The 12,832-nt window shown below is 48.5% G+C and overlaps 1 protein-coding gene across 1 annotated transcript; it reads right to left on the reverse strand.

Annotated features, from left to right (window-relative positions):
* Positions 1-3,444: 3,444 nt before the first annotated feature.
* On the reverse strand, positions 3,445-6,178 carry NKX2-8 (NK2 homeobox 8). The gene is made up of 3 exons (XM_049897527.1): positions 6,019-6,178; positions 4,769-5,318; positions 3,445-3,892 (listed from the first exon to the last, which is right to left on the reverse strand). Exons 1-3 carry the CDS (start codon positions 6,176-6,178, stop codon positions 3,445-3,447), a joined length of 1,158 nt encoding a protein of 385 aa, XP_049753484.1.
* Positions 6,179-12,832: the final 6,654 nt, after the last annotated feature.

Genomic DNA, 12,832 nt, shown 5'->3' on the forward strand with positions numbered 1-12,832 from the left:
ATTTTGAATACCAAATAATGCAATCACACCCATAGAAATTATCATGCCCTGGGGTAGGGACAGTACTTTCTCAGCATTCCAAAGCTCCTTAGACTATTGTTCATGTTTACAGATAACCTGCTTAGGTTGGTTAACAGAAACACCCAGAACAGATAAAGATGGTTAACAAACTGCCCAACCATGGCAAGCCCATGAGTATCCTTCCTGGGCATTTTATTTATGAGTCAAAAATGTTTTAAAGGCAGAGAAGTGTGTGTATGTGTTTTGAAGAGGCAAATTAATGGCATCAACATGGCGAGAGAATTATAAACATCTAAGCACCATTGTTAGAAGGAAAAGTATAGGTTAACTTGGGCTCAAATAACTTTTTTTTCTAAAGGATCAGTAGCATATTATCTTAGATACTAAGGTGCTAAATGGGTCAGATAAGAGATGTGCAAAGATGTAAGATCCTTTGAACAACGAGGAAAGAAAACTGAAGTGAAAACCGCAATCTCCACCCACAAGGCACTTAAGTGAGATGAACTGAAAATGTTTACAGTGGAAGAAGAGCAAGAAAATGTGAAGAGGATGATATTTAATAACAAAGATAAAACTGGAGGCCTAGGAAGGACAAAGAGGACTGGGGAAAGGGCTAGGAAAAACAAAGTCATAAAGCTCCACAGGGATCCCTGCCTGGGGATTGGAAAAAGCTTAGAGAAGCTTATCAGAGTCAGCAGCAACTCTACAGAGGCCTGAGTGGATAACTGGTGTCAAAGCGGTAGCAGCAGATGTTTTTCTTGAAGAAGAATGGTGGAATGATAGCCACAGAAGAATATTGTGACCTGCAGACAAGAGCTGTGTTTCACTGACAGCTGGACAAGAATGCACACAAACAAACATTGAGGGAACATAGAGGCTGTGACCAAAAGCTGGGGGTTTGGTGGTTGAGGGGAAGGGAGTGGGGGAGGAGTAAGAAAAGGAGGGAGGGAGAGGAGAGAGAGAGGAACGAGAGGAAGGGAAGAAGGATGGAGAAAGGAGGGAGAGAGGAAGAAGGAAAAAGGAAGGGAAGAAGGGACAGAGGGGAAGATGCTAAAGAACAAGCCTCTTAGGAATCACCTATGAGGAAGGTAACCAGGACTGCAGACTGGGAGAAATAAAACAAACAGTGAATGTGAAATAAGTTCCCATGAAGTGGTTAAAGATGTGGATCTTCAGCTAGACTGCTTGAGTTCAGATCTTCTGTCACCTATTAGCTGTGTGACCTTGGACAACTTACTTATAACCTCTAGGGTCCTGTAAAATAGAGATAGTAGTACCATCTTATGAGGTTGTTGTGAGGATTAAAGAACTTAGAAAAAATTTAAACTTTTTTTTTTTTAAATAACTTAGAATATTGTCTGGCACACAGGAACCATCAATAAATTTTAGCAACTACTGTGGTATCATGTGACCAGCCTCTGTGAGTGGTCCTGAGCTACATAGAATGTGTTTGGCATGCTCTCTCTTTGCAGACTATCCATGAGATCGCTTTTGATGGTTGGGAGATATAGATCACCACTTCAAGATTTCATTTGTCCTCACCGGTAGGGTGAATGGCTGTGGGCTAAGTCAAGAACAATGGTAATATTTATTCTTAGATGTTTACACACTACTATGAGTAAGTTAGAAACTCTGGTGGCATAGTGGTTAAGTGCTGCAGCTGCTAGCCAAAAGGCTGGAGTTCAAATCCACCAGGCACTCCTTGGAAACTCTGTGGGGCAGTTCTACTCTGTCCTATACGGTCACTGTGAGTCAGAATTGACTCAACAGCAATGGTACGGATATGGGTATGAGTAAGTGACTAAATCACCCCCCTTGAGGCTCATTTTCTCACCTGTAAAATATGCATAAGATTTCTGTGATACCAAACTTGAAAGTGCCTAGAACAATGCCTGGAATACAGTGTGTGTGTGTGTGTGTGCGCACGCGTGTTGCGTGCTGTTGACCTTATAGTGGTTTCAATAAAAGTTGCTGAGTGTGAATCTGCCTTGTGTGTTAGTCATAGGTGACTGGTTTGAATACTTGTATCTGGAGAGGGAAAGGGGAAGAGGATCATCACTGTTCTCACAACTCCTGATAGAGAGGCCTTGGGTATGGATTCTCCTGCCAGACCCTGGGAGAATTAACTGTTTAGGTCGCAAACGAAATTGATATTTATCTTTTCCAGGTGCAAACAGAAGAAAATGGCAACCTGAGTCTCTAAAATAGACTGGTGGGGATCGGAGTGTGCTTTCCTCTATGGCTTTTCCTCTTGAAAGAAGGACCTTACTGGCCTAAAGAAAAAGGCGCAGAAGGAAGTTGGTAACAATTTATACGGTACTGTTCCTAATACTGATGTCACAGGAAACCGAAACCGCTGTCTTCCTCCTGCCCAGAACAGACATCCTGCTGTGGCTCTGACCACCTCCCTGGGAATCAGGAGAATGATCTTTCTTATTGGTCAGATCTCTGACTCCCCATTCAGGGCCAGAGTGAATTGGATTGAGGACATGCTTTCCCAAAGAGCTTCCTGGGAAGAGGCTATCTTTGTAGTCCATATTCACTTTACACACCCCAAGACCTGTTTCCCCTGGAGCTCTAGGAAAAGAAAAGGCAAGGAACTGAACAGGTAATGCTTCATTTGGCACCTTCTCCTCGGAAATATTCAGGAGGTCTTTGTCATCACCAATAGCAGAAAATATTGTCCCCCACCCCTACCCCACCCCCACCCCCACCCCCGCCCCACCGCACTCTTGGAGAAAACACCTCACTTCTGGAGGAATGGCATGGAATAGCCAAGGACCCAGCCAGCAGACTACTGGGGCAAGTCCCAACTCTGGCTTTCTTCAGAAATCCTTTTCTCCTTTTCTTTCCCGTCTGCTGTGGCTGGGACTAACTGGGAAGCCCCCTGGCAGGTTCTAATACATATCTTACAATGTCCAGGCTCTTTCCCCAGCAATCATTTATTAGAAAAGGGTTTTATGATACAAATTTGATAATCTCCCATGCACACTGGCACTTTTCTAATTGAAGTTGTAAGCCCATAAAATTCAAGCCCTTTGTCTTCCTGAAGGCCACAAGGTTTTAAAAGATACCATTGTCCAGCCTAACACCCACTACATTGTCACCAGGGACTGATTAAACAGGATCCTGAATTGAAACAGTGTGGATTTTGTCTAGGTCCTTTTCAGGCCTGACAATGTCCTTTCACTCCCCAAGACAAAAGGAGGTTTAAGGATCGAGATTCTTCTAAGATAGCCGCATCCATATGGAAGACAAGGTGGCCGGCAGCTGAGACCTAAACACACCACCCCCTTCCCCCTCTGCCCTCTTCTCTCTCCCTCTACCCCCCAAAATTCCAGGTGTTAACGCTTAGTCGCCATCCTTCCTTCTCCTCTCCTCTTCCTCGGGCAAGTAAGCTAGGGCTCCAAACAGGCCCAATGGCTACTCCTTACAGATCTCATCCGGCCCTCGCTCCACTCCCAGGGCCGGATGGCCTGGAACTGCTCTCAGCGAGCGCATGTCCCTGAAGTGGGCGCAAGGGAACGAGGTGGCCACCCCTTCTCCGAGAGAAGCGCCACCTGCGTAGTAAACCTTGCGGCTCTGGATACCGAGGAGGGGATGAGTTCCAAACCCAAGGGGGCCAGGGTGAATAGGATTGATTCCCGAGCCTGATGAGCATTTGGGACGCGGGTAAAATGAGACCGACCAATGATCCCGGCCCAAAGTCCGGCCACCAGCGCTCCCACAGGCGTGCCCCAGGCGGTACTTTCTCAGCCCGCAGCCGAGTTTCCCGGAGCGCCCTGAGGCAGTACTCTGCCCCAGTGGTTCCCTACCACCCACTGATTTCTTCACCACCTTGCTCCCTGCCCCATCCCGGCTTGATGCTGCTCTAGGAAGAGACAGGAAATTACAGCTACCAAGCGAGGCATTTACTTAACTGGAGATTACCAGTTCTCCGTGTGCTCTCCGGATCCCGTGTCCTTGGCTCCAGCACCCTGGAAATTGGGGGCCTATGACCAGGCCTGAGCTGCTCCGGGTTTGGTGCACTCGGCACCCAACCCTGAGGGCACATCTCAAAAATATCCCTCTGGAATAGCTCACTATTCCCTGTCTTGGCCGACAGGGTTGACTTTTGGTGTTTGAAAAGCCAACGGTTCCTGGAGCCCAGAGGGGCCTCGCGTCACTCCAGAGCCTCTTTCAGCTGACCAGGACCCTAGGGCTCCCTCTGTTTTCTCCCGCCACCCCTCTTTTTGCCACCACCCCTCCCATTTTCCTAAAGCCATGTTGGGACTGCAATCTGCCCTCCGACTCAACTCGGGGTGGACCCTGACTTAGCGCGTCAGCAGCGGCTGGGCGTCCAGAACTCTGGTCCCGTGGTCCCACCTCAAGGTCCCGGCAAGCGCGCAGAGGACCCAACCCCACATATTTTATTCTCGCACCACAAAGAGGAAAAATATTCTATTTCTTTTAAAATACGTTGCTTCCCATACAAATGACTATTTTAAAATATACAAATAAGGTTCAAGCTGTAAAACCTAGCTCTGGGGTTGGTGGTCGAGGGAAAGGGCGAGGAAGGATCTAGGCGAAAGTTTCCTGCGTGCACCTCCTTGAGGGATGGAGAGGGCGGGCCCGCGACAAAGGAGGTTGGGGTCCTCAGGGAGCCGGCGTGGGACGCTCCGGGTCACCGGCTCAAGCGGTGCTCCGACTGCCGAACTCTCCATGGTCCGGAGTAGCCCCAGGTGCCCGCGTCTCGCGGCGGCCTCACAAGTTCCAGACTAGGGCGGAAGGCGCTAAGTGCTGGTACGCGGGGAAGAAGCTGAGCGCCGAGCTGGGACCAAAGGCGGAGTAACCCGTAAGAGGGCAGGCGGGTGCGGCCGAGGTGGCGCCGCACTTGTCCTGGGCTGCGGCGGTGCCCGCCTCGCCGCCGCCGCACGGCTGCCCATCGCGCACCAGTACCGGCACCACCACGCGGCGCAGCAGGCCGGGCGCGGCGCGCAGCTCAGTGGCAGCGGTGAGGTCCGGCAACCCCGCTGTTCCTGATGTACGCGCGCGCTTCAGCTTGTAACGGTGGTTCTGGAACCAGATCTTGACCTGCGTGGGCGTGAGGCGCAGCAGGCGCGCCAGCTGTTCGCGCTCAGGCGCCGACAGGTAGCGCTGCTGCCGGAAGCGCCGCTCCAGCTCCAGCGTCTGCGCCTTGGAAAACAGCACCCTCCGCTTCTTCCTTTTCTCAGAGTCTGAGCCTGGCGACGCGGGTCGTGGGGACTGCCGCTGCGACGAATCGGGCAGGCTGGTCTCCGGGATGCTCTCGTCTGAGGCTAGGAAGACAGCAAAGAAGATACGGCGTGGTGAGGCGTAGGCTGCCCCTCAACGCGCCCGCTACACCTCTCGCGTTGGCGCGGTAGCCACCGGCCAGAGGGTGCCCCCGCTTGCACACCAATGCCGGGGCGAGGCCGTTTTCCTCCTTCACTGTGCGCACATCTGGACGCCCATCTCTCCAAACCCAGTGACCTCATTCCTATCACTACAGTCATCACCGGGTCTGAGATCGCGCCCCAGAGGAACCTGCCCCGGGCCCCTCTTACACCATCCGCACTACGCTGGCAGACGAATTTACTGCAAACTGGGTCACCAACACGGGCCACTTCCAGGTCTACTGCACTACAGTTTGCCTGGATTTGCACACCTCTGAACGCAGGGAGCCTGGGCTCGTCAACGGTGCCATTCCAGACCGAGAACGGGGCCGTATTCTAAATATTCTGATGCCTCGGAGACCCCAGAAGCAGAAACTCAAAACACTGGGCGTTAGTGCAGGGCGCGGGAATCTGCTCTCAGGCTGTGCCGGCCGGGACGCACTGAACCGGGGCTTGAAGCGGGACAGAGCCTCCGAAATGACTCTGCTCCGAAGTGAGGAAATCTCGATGCTAGGCTGGAATTTCAGCTTCCCAGCCCTGCATGGGGCAGGCTCTTAGTTCACAGTCCCCTCTCCACCCCCGCCGTCGCCCTCCGCTCACTCACAGGGGTAGTGGCCGCGGTCTGGCTCCAACCAGACAGCGCAGGGGCCGAGGCGCAAGGGCGAGCGCGGCTCCGGCTCCTGCCCCCGCGGGTGCTGCGAGTCCTGCTCGGGTAAATCCAGGAGGCTGCGCACGGTGAAGCTGAGGCGTCCAGTGGTGGCCATGGCCTACAAGTAGGCGGGGCAGGGAAGGTTCGGAAACTAGGGGCGTCGGACGACGCCGCTGCTACGGGTGGGCATGGGAGGCGCTCGCCATGGGCTTGCCTCCAAGATATTAGCGCGTTTACAGCGGAACCCCTGTTTATATAAGAAGCCTTCCCCACCCCCGCCGCTTTGAAAACAGAGGTCCGGGTCTCCGGGTGTTAAGTACCTGAATGAGCGCTGGGCCAGAGCCCCCTCAAGCCCGGAAGGTGCCACCTCCGCCCGCTGCCCCGCCCATTCCCCCCGCCTCTCGGCGCCCTGTTACCTCCCAGAGGCGGCAGGAAGCAGCCCTCGGTATTAGCGATTCTGTCTGATTAGCCCAAAGTGGGGACAGATAATGGGGATTGTTGCCATTGAATAACATCTTGGGTGGCGAGCGGTGACCACCACCCTCCCGACGATTCCACCCCCCAGCTTCCTCCTCCTCCTCCCCGGTGTTGACACGGAGCCTGGCCCGACGGGAGAACCGAGGAGGGTGGGGCGACATGGGTGGGTTTATGAGCACCCAGGAATTTATTCCGATTGCTTTATTCCTCAAGTTTGTTTGCTGGAGTGTTCGTTTCCCGCAGTCATTCGAAAAGTGATTTACAAGGCAGCGTTTAAATCTGGCGCGCTCCCTTTCTCTTTTTGGTTGGGGCCTTCTAAGAATTCAGGGACGAGAAGTTCCAGGCAGGCGTCGAGAAGCGGCCTGGCCCTGCTGGCACCTCTATTACCTCCTCGGGAGTTTCGAAGGCCTCTGGGAACCTCCCCACACCTCAAACGTCCCTAATAGCCTCAGGGATTCTGGGGAAAGGCTGATAGCATCCAGGGAGCTCAAGCTTCGTGTCTGTCACCCCAGGCCAGCAAAACGGAGGGGAATCCGGCAAAACTGCTCAGGTCAGAAGTGTCGGCTCCTTGCCCCAGCCCCGCCCAGCCACTGGCTGTCTCGGGCTCCGAACCCACTGGCTGCGCCAGGCAGAGCTGGGCCCAGGTCCGCTTTAGGGGTCACGGGCGGCAGCGTTCCACAGGTCTGCCTTCCAAGGTTTGAGGGCCTCCTATGCCCCGCCAGCCGCTCTGGCTCCACCTGTGCCCCTCGGCTGGGCGGCCTCAATTTCAGGCCCAGGGCCTGGACAGCAGTCTCTCCCCGGAGCAGACCTCAGGCCTGAGCCCCCTGCTCCCAGGGCGGGTCACCCCGTGCGGCTGCCCGGCTGGTCCGGGATGGGACCGGTTGGGAGAATTAATTAGGACAGAACTTGTGGGGCTGAAAAGCCGACTGCGGACTCCTGAGACGGCTGATTCAGGGTTTCTCCAGGACCTTCTAGTCCCTACAGCCCCACCCGAGAAAATGATCAGCTTAGAGGACGCTGCATTTCAGTACAGTGCGCAAGGAGCGCGCGCTCCGAGGCGTCTCCTGCCACCGTCAGTGGTTTGGGGATTTGGTCCCTAAATTTCAGTGAAGGCCGCGGCGTTCGGGGTGTCGCACCCCAGGTCCTGACTTGGCTGGGACCTGGGCTAAACACGGATTTGACTCGGGTGCGGCGGCCGCGGCCCCGCTGGGCCCCGCACACCCTCTGGGACAGCCTTCCTGTCAAGCGTGCCCGGGGCGCCCAGGGCTGCGAGGTCCAGCCCACGGCGCGCTGGGTGGTCGGGCGGAGGCTACCCCAATACGGGCCAACTGCTAGGCTGCGGACAAAGGGGAAATGGAGCTCGACGCCCCGGACCTGTTGGAAGCATTTGTTCCAGTCAAGATTTTGCATTTGTTCAGCCCGGGAATAATGCGTGATTGACGGCAGCTCACAATGCGCTTTAGTGCGCCGGGATAAATCGGAGCTTGTCCCATGTTGTCATGGTTTTCAATGGGGTTCAATGGGATTGGGAGCACGATCGACTCTGCTGGCCGTCTCTCCGCGGCCCTGGCAATACAGATTTATTAGTTATGTCTTTTTAAATAAGATTAAATTGAAATGACTTGGCTGTCCTCCCTGTAGACAGGGCCGGGGAGGAAAGGAGGGTGGGGTGAGGGCGGCGGCGGCGGCGGCGGGCGGAGGTGGGAAACCCGGAGCCCACCGCGGCGCAGTACCCAAACTCAGGCGTTCTAGAGGGTAGGCAGGTCGCAGCCTGGCCCAGGGCCTAGTGGGCTTCTCTCTGGCCAAAGGACGATGTCTGACAACCTGTGCCAGGCAAGAGTCGGAGAGAGGACCCTGACAAAGTCCTAGGAAGTGTTGGGACAGACCAAAATTCGGGCCGAGCGTCAGGTTGAGGGAGCCCTGGCTTGGGAGTCGCGGATGTGGGTTCACGTCCTAGCTCTGCCTCTAACTAGCTGTAATCACCTCACCACTCGGAACCTCTATTTTCTTCTCATCTGTAAGGACAGACAATACGTTCGGTGATTTCTAAAGACCCTACCAGTTTTTTTTGATCCGTATCTTTGGAATTTTTCTAAAACCATCTTTATTGCAACGTTTACCAGTTTGGACTTTGGACTGTCTCCTCCCTTGGGTTCTTGTACCCTCATCCTCAAGACTGACTCCACATTCTCCAGGGTGTTCTCAGAGAAGATGCGTCATCTTTTACATTTCCCAAGGACCCTCCACAGGAGTGGGGTGGGGTGGATAGAAATTTTGGAAAGAGAACCAAGTCAGGAGAAGCAAAAGAAGAGTCCTTCTTTCCTCCAGTGGCTGACCTCTTTTAGCCTTTTAATCTATTTAACATCCTAAGCCCACACTAACGTGTAGAAATAAGTAAATGGCGCTCTTCAGTTCTTAAGAGCTCTTCAGCATCAAATATTTGTTTTTACTCTTAGTGTTTGGCTCCAAAAGCAGAGATACACCCCCCATCTAGCAGTTGTGCTGTGGGGAGGACCCGGTTCTGGGATTAGCTCCAAGTATTACTTCTAGCCTCACATTCCTTGGCTTGGAAACAGTGTTGCTGCCACCCAGTCCTCGTTTTGGGTATTCTAGGGAAACCCTTTTCCTCCTGGCTCTAGAAAACCCTGCAACTTTCCTACCCCCATCCTGAGCTTACCTCTCATTTACTTGCTCCTTAATGCCTCTGCAGTAGTCCAGCCTTCCTCTCAGCCCTGCTCTAGGGCCTTATCTGATTATCTCTGCAAGCTAGAGCCTGGGGACTCCAGGAGGTTGTTCCATTCAAACAGCCTTGGTGGTGCAGTGGTTAAGAGCTCAGGCTGCTAACCAAAAGGTTGACAGTTTGAATCCACCAGCTGCTCCTGGGAAACCCCATGGGGCAGTTCCACTCTGTCCTGTAGGGTTGCTATGAGTGGGAATTGACTCAACCGCAACAGGTTTTTCTGAAGAAGTGGGGGAAAGGAGAGCCAAAATTAGTTTTTTAAAGGTGCTTTCTTTATTGTCTCTTCATATCAGATTAACTTGAATACGTGGGAGGAGAAAACTGTTTTCATATTGGGTCAATAGATATTTGTTTTATATATATGCTCCAATTTATGAGAGATGTTTAGATTCACAAGTGAAAATCTAAGTGCATGTTCTTTCCAGATTTTCAAATTCTTTTTTGTCTTGCTTACACTTGAACTTATTTTACAGTTCAACTTAGCTGGTGAATATTATTATTTAATTAGGTAGGTATTTGTTTTCCTCAAATTGGAAGTGGTGCATCCCAATCCCAACAGGAGTTTTGAATCTTTAGGCATCTGTGATATACAGTGAAAATACTTAAGCAGTTTGCATTAATCGTCCTTTCAAAAATGTTATCCAGAGATTATCATCACTGCTGCAAGCTTAAGAATTTAAGACTAGAAAATTCTGAAATAAAACTAAAATATCTTGATTTTGGAAAAAAAAAAAAAAGATTGCCTCTATATCTTGCATTCTGTTTTTAAATCTTTCCATTTTGGCTAAGTGTTTCAGAAAATCCTGCAAATCTATACAGTATTGAAGAGAGGTAAGATTGCAAATTCCCCTTGATAGATGAAGGGCCCTCAACTGCCAGGACATTTTTCTTTGCCTCATAGCAACTGCTCTCCCTTCTTTATCAGTATCTGGTTAAAATAGTGAAAGGAAAATAAAAATGGGCTTTTGACACTTCCAAGACGAAGTGGATGATCTTGATTGGTCTTAGGATGAGAAGAAAAGGCAGCATTTAAAATAAGACCTCTTTGCCTTTCCTTCTGAAAACTAGTTGCCATGAATAAGTAAACATTTCCCTTTTAATGGCTAATAATCAATTGCTTGGTGGTGGTCCAGGCCTGGCTGGAATTCTTTCTTACTTGTATTGATGATATATACACACAGGACAAGGAACAGCAATTACTTTCAGGCTGGGGATTTAGTACATCTTTGAAATGGGCTTTAGATTTTATTGTTTTATGCAAAATGACAAGATTCAAAAGCTCCAACCTTAGGTCCCTTAAAATATTGACTTTGCATTGACTTTTTTGTTCTTGATCCCCAGGGGGAAAGTTTCTCTTCCCTAATATATTTATCTAGTTGCTTAGGTGTATACATGATAAAATATATAGATGTAAATTGGGTCAATTAATTTAAAAATAAATGTATTTAATTCTCTAGAGTCTCCATTTCCTAAAGAGCTAGCAAATAACTTTAAAAATTTTAAAACTACTTTATTAAATCTTTCTGGTCTTTCTCATGCCTTCTAGTGGTAAAGTAAGAGTAGCTGTGATGTCATGGAATGTAAATTGTCAGCATAAAAATAATATGATAACTTAGGGAAGGGAGCTGTCAAATTTATTTGTCCATAACCAAATTTCTTTTATATATATATATTTTTTCCTTTTAAATTAAGGTACTGGGGCTATAGTCCTTTGCTTGACTGATGCAGATAGAGTTTATGTAACACAAAGATTCTTATTTATGTTTATAAAATAAAGGTCCGGGCCCTAAGGCAAACTTACCGTCACATACAGACCGTGACGGGGTAGATTAACTCCAGGAACATATTTTATGACACCCATCCCAATACCTCACACAGGACTGCCTGCGATGTGCGCTTATAACCACCAACACTTCAGTTCAAGCCAGTTATTATTTTTTTCTTAAATTCCCCAAGCATTATAATGCTCCCTCTTGCCTCTTTTAAAATAACTTTACATTGTTCTGAGATCAACTTTGGTAATTTTAAAAGGGTTGCATTATTAAAGTGAGTTATAATTTCTGTATTATTGGACAGCAATTTAAACTAAACCCTAAACCAGTTACTAGTCTGGAGAAATATTTGCTAATTTTTCACGACCACACAGACCACAGTCTGTTTCAGAGGGCTAAAGACTCAAATAGTTCACTTTCTTATTTATGGTGATAATACTGGTAGTAATAATAATACCACTTTATGTTTTTATACATTTGGAAGTGTTTACCAAATGTGCTCACTTGTTCTCCTGAGTCAGGATAGATTTTCTAGAAGAATCAAAGTTTAAGGAGAGATTGGAAAGCAGACAGACAGTGCTGGCCCTAATGTTACCACTGTATGAGTGGCAGGAACTGAAGAAATTAAAGAGGAGGATGAAGAGGACCTAAAGAGAAGAGCCTACTGTGACGGCGGGTATTAGAAAGGAACGATAAAAGGGGGAGAGAGAGAAAAAAATATCTTAGAGCTATAGGTTAAATTTGATCTCATCAAATTCCAGTCAATTCTTTTCTAAAGTACATTTCTGGAAATTGCAATAGATAAACTTCAACTTTTTAAATGCCTCAAGTTGTTTGTTTTTAAGATTCTATTTAGTGTACTCTCAAAATTTCCTTTGGGAAAGAAAAATCTCTTTTCCTCTTTTTAGGGGAGGCAAAAGTACACAACGGAAGCATGAAATGACAACCTGCAGGAATTTTCCCACCAAAAAAAAAAGTAAAAGAGCTATATATGTTTACTGCAGTCTCTGGAAATCCCTTACCCAGGAAAGGTGGTTGTCTTTGTAATCTTGATTAAATGGATATTTGCACTGAAGTCACATGCCACACAAACAAAACAAAATAAAAATGTCCTTCGTGTTCTGTTTTTCAATCATTTGTGGGAAGGAGGTTCTTGGCCTTTATCACTGTCAGTGAAAAGTTCTTCATTAGAAGGACACATTCCACTCACCCTGCTTCTTGTGCACAGGGAGCTTACCATGGAAACTACCTCTGGAGCCATCAGACAAATGTATAAATGACAAAGCTCAACACTGGGTGTTGTGGGCTTAGATTTATCTCAACAACAGGGTATGAAAAAGGGTGTTTAGAGTTTCTTGAGAAATTTATTTTTTGATTTGTCTTGCCCCAATCTTAAAACCCATGTATTGGACTTATTCAAGTTAGGAAGCAGTTAAGAAATGGCACTATCTAAGAAAATTCTCCTTGTTACTAAAATATATATAGAGAATATATTTAGCACAATGTATGTATTTTTTTTATGTATGGTAAAGCTATACTTTTCATGGATTTTTTTAAATGATAGTTTCAGTATCCCCTAGATGAGAAATTAGGCTTTAATATATACTTACAGATTTTTAACTTTGGTATGAGAGGAAAAAAAAAAAAAAGAAAGTCTCCTACTGGATAAGTTTATTTTGTTTAACAAACTCCATCCTAAGCTGTTGTTGGCTTATCCTTAACATATAGAATTTTGCTTTGTAACATGAAGCTGAGGAAACTTAAGAAAGCACTTCACAAA

This window comes from Elephas maximus, chromosome 10, assembly GCF_024166365.1.
Source record: "Elephas maximus indicus isolate mEleMax1 chromosome 10, mEleMax1 primary haplotype, whole genome shotgun sequence".
NCBI classification, from domain to species: Eukaryota; Metazoa; Chordata; class Mammalia; order Proboscidea; family Elephantidae; genus Elephas; species Elephas maximus.